At 37.0% G+C, this 13,642-nt stretch overlaps 1 protein-coding gene across 3 annotated transcripts in view; it reads right to left on the reverse strand.

Moving 5' to 3' along the window:
* Window positions 1-834: 834 nt before the first annotated feature.
* The window catches only part of chd5 (chromodomain helicase DNA binding protein 5), a 30,220-nt gene continuing 17,412 nt past the window's right edge, over window positions 835-13,642 (reverse strand). The window contains exons 16-40 of one of the 3 annotated variants that reach the window (XM_039673347.2): window positions 13,477-13,614; window positions 13,011-13,132; window positions 12,662-12,835; window positions 11,972-12,113; window positions 11,057-11,188; window positions 10,363-10,480; window positions 10,140-10,264; window positions 9,626-9,872; window positions 9,362-9,534; window positions 7,816-7,990; window positions 7,637-7,702; window positions 6,921-7,009; window positions 6,677-6,810; window positions 6,454-6,598; window positions 5,652-5,811; window positions 5,475-5,554; window positions 5,199-5,394; window positions 5,027-5,113; window positions 4,373-4,525; window positions 4,138-4,246; window positions 3,672-3,804; window positions 3,396-3,591; window positions 2,800-2,963; window positions 2,568-2,694; window positions 835-1,910 (exon numbers count right to left, since the gene is read on the reverse strand). In XM_039673347.2, coding sequence (XP_039529281.2) covers window positions 1,783-1,910; window positions 2,568-2,694; window positions 2,800-2,963; window positions 3,396-3,591; window positions 3,672-3,804; window positions 4,138-4,246; window positions 4,373-4,525; window positions 5,027-5,113; window positions 5,199-5,394; window positions 5,475-5,554; window positions 5,652-5,811; window positions 6,454-6,598; window positions 6,677-6,810; window positions 6,921-7,009; window positions 7,637-7,702; window positions 7,816-7,990; window positions 9,362-9,534; window positions 9,626-9,872; window positions 10,140-10,264; window positions 10,363-10,480; window positions 11,057-11,188; window positions 11,972-12,113; window positions 12,662-12,835; window positions 13,011-13,132; window positions 13,477-13,614 — 3,513 coding nt within the window. In that variant the 3' untranslated portion in view covers window positions 835-1,782. Of the gene's footprint in view, window positions 1,911-2,567; window positions 2,720-2,799; window positions 2,964-3,395; window positions 3,592-3,671; window positions 3,805-4,137; window positions 4,247-4,372; window positions 4,526-5,026; window positions 5,114-5,198; window positions 5,395-5,474; window positions 5,555-5,651; window positions 5,812-6,453; window positions 6,599-6,676; window positions 6,811-6,920; window positions 7,010-7,636; window positions 7,724-7,815; window positions 7,991-9,361; window positions 9,535-9,625; window positions 9,873-10,139; window positions 10,265-10,362; window positions 10,481-11,056; window positions 11,189-11,971; window positions 12,114-12,661; window positions 12,836-13,010; window positions 13,133-13,476; window positions 13,615-13,642 lie in introns of all 3 variants that reach the window. The other 2 variants (XM_039673346.2, XR_016148678.1) reach the window with 2 other exon arrangements.

The following is a 13,642-nucleotide window of genomic DNA, read 5'->3' on the forward strand; positions in this document are numbered from 1 at the left end:
AAAAGAAAAAAAAGAAATCCATATCCACACCACTTATGGCACCAGAACAATCATGTCAATACTATCCATAAACTCGGCTTAGTAAACTGACGCACTCAGGGTCCAAGTTTTTACAAAAAGTCAAGCAAACTGCATTTGACAATAGAAAGAATATGATAATAATAATACAAAATGTGGGTAATTAAGTGTACAAATTCAGTGTATCCACATGTGAGCCCATTCAGGGACAATTTGGATACGCTGCACTAATATTCCTGTTGATCTGATATCACTTTGAAATTAAAAACTAGAAGAAATATTTCAGGCATGCCATTGATAACTACAGAATTTAATTTGGCTTGTCCCTCAATTTGTAAAATCAAACAAAAGGTCTTTACAATGGTCTTTAAAAATGCATTACCATATATCGTTTGAGAGTGTTTAAAAGCATGTGAAACTTATTTTTGTTTAATACCTACATGAATAATTCAGCATTTAAAATATAAAAAATAAAATGTAAAAAATTTACATTTATGTCTTAAATTAAAATAAATTTCAACCTATAAATTGTCCTTTGAAGTGAGACTACTTTTATATGTTACCAACACATTTCCAGACACGGAATTATGGGCGGAGTTTGTTTCATTTTAACATGTATTCTGACGATGATGTATTCATGTTTCCCCTTAGACTTACATTGCAAATTAATTACTATTAAATACTTTTGTTGTTTTTACAAACAGAGGGACAAAATAATTTCTGTATAATTCTACAGCTGGCCACAGATGATGTCAATAGAGTTCACGTTGCATTTATAATTAAACATTCCCTTAAAGTCGTTGGTAAGCTCTAAAGTTTGACAGCAAACACCACAATTGGGATGTTTTTTGGATTTTTCAAAATTATCAGCTGAGTTCACAAAAACATTCCATTTGCCATTGATTTATTACCGCTTTTAGGTGCAATCTGAAATTTTTGTTTAGTTCGTATTATTCGTATTATCCACGCTTTTATTAGGCTGTCAATTCATTTGAGTGTACACTGTTTCAATTGTTTGTTTGTTTTTCAAAAGTACTATTCATTTCCTTGGGGCTTATATGTTTTTTAATGTTTTTATAATGAAATAAAATCACTAAAAGCACAATTTAAACGTCCAAGGGTCAACTCATTTTCCTCTTAAAGAGTAAATTTAAACTGAAAAAAAAATATATATATATATATATATTACAATTCAAAAAGATAACATTAGTGGTGACATACCGTAAAATCATCTGAAGTATTCCAGAGAAAAATGACAGTCATTGCACTATTCTGTTTTTAGATGCACTACACAGCAATTACCTGTAGGGGCAGCAATAACACACCATTCATGAGCAGAATCAGGAGCAAAGCAGAGGCAGGTGGGATGTCCGGTCCTTAAGCTGGCCAGGAACTAGTATCATCTCCAGATGGCTCACTGTTAGCAGAGATGAAAATGTCTTTCATGGCCATCAAGAAAAACACATCATGATGTAAAAATAATAATATAAAAACAAAGCTCAAAGGACTGTCAGAACAATGGTGCCCTCTACGTAAGCGTCCTCAGTCTCTCCTTAACCGATCAAGACTTTCGTATCACAGAAGTTAAAAAAGAATGAAAGAGAAACGGAACTCTAGCGAATAAAACTTGTAGGCGTATACAAGTACAGATTCTGAAAGACAAAAAGTGCAACTGATAAGGTTCGCTGTTTAATATTTGTTGTTTGGAGGAGTTCTCTGTGGTCCTGTCTGTGTCGTAGAGATAGAAGATGGAATGGCTGCGGGCTAGTCCTCGATGCATATAACATCGCTGGGTTTGCCTGATTTCAAATCGGGGGTGGCCACATCTCGCAGAGCATCACTGGACTTCTTCTCCAGGTAGCTGCTTGGTGCTGGAGGTCCATTTGAGGACACTAAGAAGAAGAAAAAAGCAGAATTATACTTCCATATATTAAACCTAGATGCTGCCAACTTTCTCAGTGGTCACCGGGTAAGTCTTAAAGCCCGTTCACACCAAGGACGATCCCTATAAAGAGAATGATAAATGCTATAATGCTATTTTAAGCACGCATGCTTGGCCATAATGTAGCGGGAATCATACACTTTGATTCTCTCATCGACACAGATGCAGCAGTTTTTATTTTTGCAAATCATACATTATAACAAGGAAAAATATTAACACATGAGGGAAATCATTGTGGTTTACATGAAGATGAAAAAACCTAATTACCCAATTTTTTTAAGGCTAATTCTACTACTGAAGGATCAGACCTGTTTGCCCAATAGTGGCAAGAAACATGTGTATATAATGTTTAATACAAGTTATTTTTCAAAACAGCCAATAAGAGCAGAACTCCTCATTATTATTCATGACCATTCTAAATAAGGTAAAAACAGACTATTTCATTCTAGGGCCAATTTCTAGAGTTGGAAATGGACCTGTAAAACCATATCTGGACATCTTAAATAAGCAAAATACCCTCTATGTAGATATGAGACTAACTTAAAATATTATTTCAACATTCTAGGGCACCAAAATATTCATTTCAAGACTAATTTAGGGCACTAACCACTGACGTATGGCCCCAGGGGCATCTGGCTGTAGTTCACCATCGCTGTGCCTCCAGGTCCACGGAACCCTCCGGCAAAACTACTATTATACATCTGAGAACAGCTGAAAGAGCCCTGAGGGAAAGGCTGAGGGGAGATGAAACACAACATTCTAATATAAAGGTTCATTCACATTAGGCCCATTTATTATTCATCTTTTATAGACTACACATATAGCAAGAGACGTGTCACCTGCTGAGGTGGCGGCTCGTTGCCCCGGCTGGTGAGCCTGCTGAGGATGCCCCGCTCTGACATCTGGAGCCGGGCGGACACGGGTGGGACCCGCGAAAGCATGGAGGGCAACCGCGTCACGTCAGCCTTCATATCGCTTAACAGCTCCTCCAGCTGGTTCAACACTGAAATGACACCAGTGAATATCAAAATAATAATAATAAAATACAAATCTCCATCTCTTGGAGATTGGCATAAGGTCATTTTTGAGTTGATTCCTCTTTATTACATCAAAACATGCCAGTGCTATAAAGTCTGGACCCCGTATCTGGAATTTTGCAATTGTATAACTCTCTGGACATTTAATCTTTGACCTCTTCTACATCTTTTTGAAATATGTTATTGTTTTGTTTGTATTCTCTAATCTGTTTTATTAAGGTTTATATGTAAATCTGAGCAAATGGTGTTCCTTTATTGTATTTTGTTGTATTGTATTTTTTTTTTTTTTTTGATGAGCATAAGAACCCAACCTTTTGAACAGTAGCGTATATTTAGTTTTTATTCGGTTTATAAAGCTTCCAAGCATTAGGGTGTTTATTGTATTTTTAGAATAACACCTTTGTGCAGCACAGCATTGGCTGGCTTGTTACCAGCCAATGACTCTTTGGAGAGGTGCTGATGGGATTCAGCCAGGCACTCCACCTCTGCGAAACGCGTGTTGAGGGCCATGGCTGGGTGACTGGGGTCCTGAGTCATATTCAGGTACGCCGCGCGCCGTAGCTGCTCCTCGATTACCAAAGCCTGTTCCAGGAGCTAAAACGTGAATATGAAATGAGTGAATATGAAAGATTCTTTTTATTGAATTCAAATAAAAAACACATAATAACTTGTACCTTAAAACGTCTGGCGAGAAATTTATTCTTCATTTCTAAGTAGTTCCCTTTGTGCATTTCAGTCTTGAAAGGCTCATTGAGAATGGTGTACCGTGGGTCATTCTGAATGTCCTGCCAGCGGGCATAGCCATGTCTGAGAGTACCTGGTTAAGGATTACCTTATATACTAAAAAGGTTTTACACACAATTCCAATAAAGCACACAACCCACAAAAATGTGTGTGATTTGAGCATTAGACTTATTAAAAAAAAAAAAAATGGCAGTGTAAAATTAAAATTTCTGAACTTCAACATTCCAAATATTAAAATTGGCCCATAACACTCAGTTATTCTTGTAACTTCATTAAGAAAAGAAAACAACAAAACCAACAAAATTACAAAACACTCAATTACAGTAAGATAGAAGCCGTTATCATAGCAATATCAAGACAGCTCAAAAGGTCTATGGAAAGAACAGGTAAGGATACGTTACGATGCCAGCTAGCAGCCAGTAGTCATGGCGACGGTGCCAGATGTCATACATTTTGCCAGATGACACAGCTGCGCGTTCCTCGTTCTGCCACAATGTGTGTAATTCTGAACACACAAAATCAATCATGCACATACATGCATTCTTTATCTCTGCCATAATTCACACAGAATTCTGAATCCGCTGTCCACGAGACAGCAAATCAGAACAACATCAATAAGACTGCAACTCACCTGTGAATCCTCCATCTGCGATGTTGAACATGAACCGAGTCTTGACGTTGTTCTTGTCATCTCTGTGGCTCTCGTCTGTGTCGTCCCTCGCATCTTTCTCTCCATTCAATTGGCTCACAATTTGTTCTTCAGACTTTAAATCATCAGGAATGGCTGCAAAAAAACATGACATTTTTTGACAGGAAGCAGAAAATAAGGGTTATATATATATATATATATATATATATATATATCAATAAATACAAACCAACATTTGGGTCCCAATTTATATTAGGTCCTAATTGATTTCATTTTATTCTATTTTTAAATGTTTATTTTCCAAATGTTGTCTATTTACGTTGGATGTCTGTATAATTTGTAATGCTAGAAAAAAAAAATCAAAAATCAGGGTTTAAACATTAATCAGACAAGATTTTGGTTGCAGGGTTTCACAATAAAATGCAAAGAAAATGAATAGAACATAAAACGCAAGTAATATTTATTTTGACCTCCTGAGGGAGACAAACTCTCTGAAGACACCTATTTTTCCTGACCATTTTTTGAAGAAAAAAAAAAAAGTTTCAGGCCCTATTGTGTAGAAAGTGCACATTTTAAGAATCTCGGTGACCCCTTTTATTATTTTCTTCTTTTTAAGCATCATAAGCAAATACTGACCTGGTTTTTGCTCCTTTTCGTCTAATTTTGCTGGGCTGGGTTTATTTTCCCCTCTCTCCGGAGAAGTTTCTTTCCCTTTACCGCAGTCTTAAATAAACAATATATTTTAATATTTTGTTTATAGAGAGAAATGTTTCATAGAATCATTATATGCATGTTGAAGAATCCTTACCCAAAGGTGTCTGATTGGCTGACTGCTCACTAGGCTTAGTGGGCGGCTGTGCTTGATTGGACGATGACTCTGAAGGGACAGGAGGGGTGTCATTCTTCTCGTTCTCTTCTATTCGTTTCTCCTCCGGACTGCCGCTCTTTGACTCTTCTCCCTCACTGGTTTTCTCTGGTGCAGGGGAGGGTTCTGGTATAACTGGCTGATGTGAGAAGAGATACATTTAAATAAAGTCAAGAAATGAGAGACAGAGGAGATATTTCTTGATGACTTCAGTCTAACCTCAGGGTCCAGCGATTTGGTGCTCTCTGGTTCTGTAATCTCCTTGTCTTCTTGAGAACCGGACATCGACTCGGTCTTATCTTTTTTTTGTTAAAGAAACACAAGGCAAATGTTACTGTCTAATTAAGCACAAACCAGCAGCTTTTCATTATATAAAACGCATACACTCTCACACACCTGAAGGAACAGGTGTGCTGGGTTGAGTCGGAACCGGACTGGCAGGAACAGGCGTGTTGGGGTCCGATGAGACACTTTCAGTGAGTTTTTTCAGCTCCAATCCCACAGGAATCAAATCTGGTGTACTAAACTTCCCATTTACATGCTCAAACTCCTGAACCTACATACACAACAAAAACAAGAGCAAGAGAAAATTTAAGTCTCCTCAAAAGTTTTAGGCAACATCTCAACAACATCACACACTATGCTCATATTTTTCTCCTCACCTAGAGGAACTGGAGAATGCTTGTCTCTAAAAGTTCAGAAGACACCTCAATATCACACAATGTGCTCAGAATTTTCTCCTAAACTAAAAACCCCGGTAGTCTCATATTTGTCTCCTCCAAAGTTTCAGGCAAAATCTCAATTAATAACAACAATATGATAATAATTAAAATGCAAAAAAAAAAAAATGTTGGACTCTTTTTCTCAGAACTATTTCATGTCTTTAGGAGAAACATCTGAGACACTTTTGATACTAAAATGAGCGATATTTGAGAATCACAACTAATTTGTTTTTCTTAAATATACATGCATGTGTGTGCACCCACATATATTATGTAAACACAAACTTTTATTGTGGATGCGATTAATTGCGATTAATCATTTGACAGCCCTAATATACATACATATATATATATATATATATATATAGTGTGTGTGTGATGATTCAGTTATATATATATAAAACCCATAAATTAATAATAAAAATAATAAGAATTCCATCAAAAGTGCACATATGATGCAGTAAGTAATTCATCACCTTCTTGCGCACCAGAGACATGACACCGATCCGAGTGAGCACGTGTTGGCGGGACAGGCCTTCCCTCGGGACCCCATCTGCAAATGTCTCTGCTCCATCTGCCCCCGGCTCACACAGGTGCCTCATGAACAGAGACACGTAAGCTCTGAAAAACACACAAGAATAAAGACCAACGAATGAAAATGCAGAAAAAATATGAACAGACTATTACAGAGAGAAATACCTGAACTCCTTTTCACTTTTCCCTCTCAGGTCACGGACCAGCCAGTGAGAGTTGAAGGCATCTTGTGGGGGCATTCCCCAGCGCATAATCGCATTCAGGAAGGCTTTCCGCTGCCGGGCATTAAATCCCAATACCTAAAATCCCAAAGGTAAATAGCCAAATGAAAGGTTGAAATGATGAAAAGGAATTACCTGATGAAAGGAATTACACAATGCACTTCTCATAATATTGTAAGAAGATTCACCTCTATATTTCCACCAACTCTAGCCAGCAACGGCGGCAACGGTTTGTCCCGATCACTCTTCAACTGTCTGCGGGATTGTCTGCGTCCTCCTGGAGGAAGAGTAACTCATTTAGGTGACTGAAAATCTCCAAGTACTTTGATATCTGCCATCAAGCATTTACTACTGTCCATAAATGTGGGGTCAGATTTTATTTTTTTTTTTTTTCATAAGTCATGCTCACCATATCATGCTCACCATGGCTGCATTGATTTAAACTTTAGTGAAATTATTTATAAATAAATAACAAATAATTTCTATTTATTATCACTATTTCTATTTTAACATCTTTTAAAATGTATTCCTGTGATGGCAAAGCTGAATTTTCATGTCAAATGATCCTTCAGAAATCATTCTAATATGCTAATTTGGTGCTCAAGAAACATTTTTTATTATTATAAACATTGAAAACTGCTTGACTGTTGAGCTGCTTAATATTATATGGAAACCGAGATTTCCAAACTTTGCTCCGGGATTTTTTGATGAATAGAAAGTTCAAAAGAACAGCATTTATTTGAAATAGAAATTAATGTAATGCTTTTTTTAATGTTAGAAATATCTTAACTGTTACTTTTGATCTATTTAATGCACCCTTGCTGAATAAAAGTATTAATTTCTTTAAAAAAAATCATACTGATCCCAAACGTTTGAACAGCAGTGTGAATGTAAGGACGCCTACCTTCAGGTCGTTCCTCAAAATCTTCATCCTCATCCTCGGACCCGACAGAGTACTCTGACTGATTATCTGAAAGATCATCCTGCCATTCTGAGAACAGGATTGAGACGGAAATTCTTGTACATATATATAATGCAGTTTTATGCTGAGTTATAGCACTGTCAGCATCAGTGTTTGGGTACCTTGATCCTCCTGAGATGCGTCATTATAGTTGACCTGTTTGCGGATGCGTTTCCCTTTGCCCAGGTTCCTGGCCAGATCCTCCTGCTGCTGCTCATAATGATGCCTCAAGAGCTTCTCCCAGTAATCTGGATCAACATTCTCTTCCTGCTTAATAATCTCCCTCTGGACCTCCTCCTGCAGGAACAACACAAATACAGATGATACACCACTGGCCTCTTATTGACTTCAGTTAAGATTATTATTAGACTAACAATAATCCTAAATATTTGGGATTTGTATTTAAGATAATATAATAGTTTTGTATTATTTGGACCCTTTAAGCTACACAAAGCCATTCCTCTATTATACAGCTTTTTGGCCCAACAAAGAAGCATTCCTTACTAAAAGAACTGTGGTGGTACCATAGTACAGTGAAGGTATGGTTAGTGGTATTTTGATATATAACGAGGTACTCAATGATTACCATATTCATATACCATGGTACTCCAAGGTAGAAAATCCACACACATCCAAATCTTTATCTTTAGGCCTTACTGTCTGCACTGTCATTTTTCTATTGCCGAAATCAAATTCCTGTTCACACAGCTGTGTATCTATATGGGTTGCTAAAGTAATGATGTAAGCATCAGCATGATCCCAAAAGACTTTCTTAAATTGATAATAGTTGTCAGTCAGGGTGGAAAATGAATGGAAAACTGTAGAATTTTCTATCATGACATCTCCCAATACAATAGTATGAGAGAATAATTGACATTTTACACATTCATGTCCAAAACTGCTGACTTTCTCACTCACAATTGACTATCACTACATACAAAAAAGACAGAGAGAGTTAAAATGAGCGCATTCGAACATAACTCCAAACACTGCATACAAGTTTCCAAAGACCTCGGCTACATTTATTTGATCAAAAATACAGTATAAACAGTATTATTGTGAAATATTATTACAAAGTTTTTTTATTTTTTATTTATTCTTGTGATGGCAAAGCTGAATTCTTTGATGAATAGAAAGTACAGAAGAACAGCTTTTATTTGAAACAGAAATCTTCTTTAACATTATACATGTTTTACTGCCACTTTAGAACAATTTAATCCCTCCTTGTTCAATAGAAGTATTAAAACATACTTGAATGGCAGCGTATGCGTCAAGTCACAAATTACAGAAAATGATTTGCAACCCGATGTGACTGTTTAATTGAAAAGAAAAATCAATTTAATAATAAAAAAAGAACGAAAAGATTTTTTGTCTTTTCAGACTGCTAAAAAAAAACAAAAGACTTCAGAGATGCCCGATAATCAGATTTTTTTTCAGCCAGCAGGAACAATGCCGCCCCTCCACATAATACTAAAACCATAAGCAAACAACAATCCAAGGGGCTTTTGTGAAAAAGCTGCAACTTGCAAAACTATGCCCTCTTGAGTATAGAAGAGTCAAATAAATAAAGGGTTGTCATTCTGAAAGGATGAGCTACCATTCATCTTTGATCCTTTGTTTAATAAAAAAGAGGAATAAGGAACAGACAGTAAAGGATCTGTATCTCACCTCTCCATCCTCCTCTCTCACCACATACTGAGCCACCTTAAATGAGCTCAGGTACTCGTTCATGTTCTGGATTTCAGTGTCTTCAGTGGCATCCTGACTACGATCCAGGAGTTTAGAGATGGCATTATCGTCATAATGTATCACACTACCCTCTTCTCCTTCTTTATTGTCTCCTGCGAAAAAGATTTAGGACGTGACCTACTAGAATCCCCTAAATCCACAAACAAAGTGCAGAAACATTTATCTTAAACCACTTCAGCTTACCCATCGTCCTGGCAGCTTCCACATCGTCTTTGAAAAGCTCCTCAGTGCCAAACTTGAGGATGTCGTCTAGTTCCTGTTTGGACATGGAGCCTGTCTTAGAGCCCAAGCCAGGACGCACCACCAGGTGGGTCAGCATCATCTTTCGCTTGGCCACCTGGGTAATACGCTCCTCTACGGATGCCCGAGTTACAAAGCGATAGATCATCACCTTTTTATTTTGCCCTATACGATGCGCCCTGCTGAATGCCTGCATGGACAAAGAGAATACATGAAGACAAAGTGAAACATTATACGTATAATATATATATAAAAACACACACATTATATATATTAATATACATATATATAAAATTTCTCATATACATAAACATACTTTTTTTTAAATACAATTCATTTAATAAAAAAATAAAAAATACTGTCACTTTAGATAGCTTCAGTTTTTTCCAGTAGTTTGTAATGCAGTTGAATACTTTTAATAGTATTTAAACTATTTCAGCACTGGCGTTTGCATTACCTGAATATCATTGTGTGGGTTCCAGTCAGAGTCATAAATGATCACTGTGTCTGCGGTTGCCAGATTGATGCCCAATCCTCCAGCACGTGTAGAGAGCAAAAAACAGAACTGCTGAGCTCCGGGTGCTGCACACAGGATGACACAGAGTCAGTATGAGTGCCTTAGTATTCACTATCCCACACACGCACAGACATCACTGCAGGTTTACTACCGGCATACTCACCGTTAAATCGATCGATGGCCTCCTGTCGCAGGCCGCCTGTGATCCCCCCATCAATACGCTCATATTTATATCCCTCAAACTCCAGGAAGTCCTCAAGCAAATCCAGCATCTTTGTCATCTGAGGGAGGATTCAACAGTGCAGGATAAGACAGAAATAAAAAAGACAAGTTTATCCAACAAAGGAGAAAATGGCAGCATTAAGCAAACCTGGCTCGCCAGCTCATACTTAATTCCATCCATGCAAAATACAACAACAAGAGGGGACAGAGGCATGGCACTCGCCTTTAATCAAGCTGAGGAAACGACTATAACATTAATATGTTTATTCTCAAGCACTTAGAAAAGAAAAGGGTGGAAAAAGTCTCATCGAGAAAACCCCCCTTTACCTGTGCCATTCATCAAATTAATGGATGCATTGATTCCACAGGCAATTTAAAATGGGAGGGAAAAAAGTCAGAGGACTAAACAACAAAGCAGAGATATATATAGGCTCCGCCTTTTCATTTGTCAACTCCGTTTAAAAGATGAATGAGCTCCCCTTTTATTTTCTATTCAGTTTACCATCTAATTAATCTTCCATTGAAATAGAGGCAAGTCCGCCACATACAGTATTTCTGTTTTTTTCTTTTTGATTTTTTTCATGGCATTTTGAGCTTCAAAAGAGGGAATAAATACCACACACTATTATATATACCTGAGAGAAGATAAGAACCCTGTGCCCTTCGTCTTTGAGTTTTTTTAGCATCTTCTGAAGCAGGGTGAGTTTCCCTGAGGATTTCACCAGGAGGTTACCGTCGTAAGAACCGTTGGGTAAAACCGGAGCTTCCTGCATGCATAAAAATTAAAAGATTTTAGTTCATTTCAACACTATTTTAACATACGGAAATGCCATATCTTATAATGACCAAGGCTGCATTTATATGATTTGGGGAGGGGGGGTCAAAGAAATATCACATTAAAAATGAAATATCACAATTTAAATTATATTTCATTCACAATTCTTGTGATGGCAAAGCTGAATTTTTAGGCTAGTGTCACATGATCCTTAGAAAATTATTCTAATATGTTGATTATATGATCAAGAAACATTTCTTCAATTATCAATAAAAATACTAATAACAGTAAATTCATATAAATTAATATTTTTGTGGAAACCGTGATCTATTTTTTGTTATGATTCTTTGGAGAAGAATGTTTGTTAGGAAAGTATAAAAGAAAAAACAGCATTTTGTAACATTTGATATTAACTTCTGATAGTAAAATAAGGATCATATTTGATGACTTTTGCATCATTGATTCTGTTATTCTCCTGTTTACTACTGTAAAGCTGATTTGAAACAATCTGTATTGTATAGTAGCACTACATAAATAAAGGTGACCTATACAACTTCATTATGACTTTTTGTCCTTGAACATGAGTATGTAATATAAGACTAGTATTATGCATCAAAGTCGCTTCAGGACACTAAGAAACAATACACTCCTAAACAAAAGCTTCTCAGCCTTTAAATAGCTCTTATAAAACAGAAACTGCATTGCCATTACATGTGCTAAAAATAAATAACAGTAGTGGTATAAATTGAGGGCCTCCATATGTTCTCCTCCTCACCACTGCAGCCACTGGAAACAAGTAGGGATGGTTGCAGCATTTCTTCAAGTCCATCATGATGTTAAGAAGGGACACCTGGTTCCCCCCTCCCTTGGAATTCAATGCCTCAAAGTTACGTGTTAAAATGAACTTGTAGTACTTCCTGTGAGAGAAAAAATATTAAACGATCTTGCATGTGAAACAGGGGTATCATAATTCATGGAAAAGTAAAACCATACAATTTCTTTTTACATTAACGTTTTAACATTAAAGGCACACTATGCAAGATTTGTACCTTAATATAACAGCTTCAAAGTCATTTCGGTGGTAAACAAAGTCATAGTAGGGTGAATCATCCTGGTAGTAAAGCTTGGGGAGGACGCCGCTGGAAAAACCAGCAATGCAAGTTTGAGAGGAGCATCCCGACAAATCTCGCGAGAATCACGAAATGCTTTACGGCAACGATGACACACACATCAACAACAACATATTGCACGCATTTCGGACGATGGAAAAATTCTAAGAAAATCTAAGGCGGCGGTGAAGGGGTTGGATGGGGGGTTACGGCTATTTACGACACTGCAAGTACACCACAGCGGCTCTAGGGGTCGCTGTTTCACAAAACCACCAAAGCTGCATAGTGTGCCTTTAATGGAAATAATTTTAAAAAAAAAACATAAAACAATTAGGAAGAGACAAACTATGACTGACTTCTGCATGGGACTGAGTTCTACTCGCACTATGAGCTCGGTTTTTGCCGGCATGTTCTTAAACACATCTGCCTTCAGTCTTCTGAGCATGTGTGGCCCCAGCAGGTCGTGTAGTTTTTTAATCTGGTCCTCTTTCGAGATGTCCGCAAACTCCTCCAGAAAGCCCTCCAGGTTACTGCGCACAGCAACATTTTCATTTGTATAGAAGGGAAGATAGAATTCACTTCCATCAAATCATATGAAAAACATGTTCCATTATAAGCCCAGAGATTGCTCAGCGGGGGATCATTATTCTACGAGCGGATCTACAGTCTGAATCACCGGGTGAATCATGCAGTCTGCAATCTTACTTGAAGCGCTCCGGGGTGAGAAAGTTGAGCAGGTGAAAAAGCTCTTCGAGATTGTTCTGCAAAGGGGTTCCGGTCAGGAGCAGCTTATAGTAGATTTTGTAGCCGTTCAGAATTCTGAAAAACTGAGCGTTGATTTATTGATTATTTATTCATAATTCATAATTATATTACGAAAGTGGGGCACAAAAGGAAGAGACACTGAAGAATCTGTTATTCAAAATCTTATTTAAACCTGAAAATGTTTTAGTTTTTATTACATACATACTTTTTTTTTTTTGAAACAATGTACAACTAAGGTAAAATGTAAAATTGAAAAATATATATGTTTCAATTCGGTACTATTGGAAAAAACTGGTAATAAATAAAATATTTAATATTAGTAACAAAAAAAATATTTTTTTATTTACATTTTACAATTATTATGACTATGATGATGCAAATGTAAATCTTTCATTGAATTCTGTACCTTTGACTGGTTATTCTTCAGTCGGTGGGCTTCATCCACAACCAGACATGCCCAGGTAATAGAGCCAAGTATGGCCTGATCAATGGTGATCAGTTCATATGATGTCAACAGGACGTGAAACTTTATCGGCGTGTCCTTCTGTGATGGAAAAGTGTGATATAACTGA

The sequence above is a fragment of the Pimephales promelas genome, chromosome 21, assembly GCF_988280905.1.
Source record: "Pimephales promelas chromosome 21, fPimPro1.hap1.1, whole genome shotgun sequence".
In the NCBI taxonomy this organism is placed as follows: Eukaryota; Metazoa; Chordata; class Actinopteri; order Cypriniformes; family Leuciscidae; genus Pimephales; species Pimephales promelas.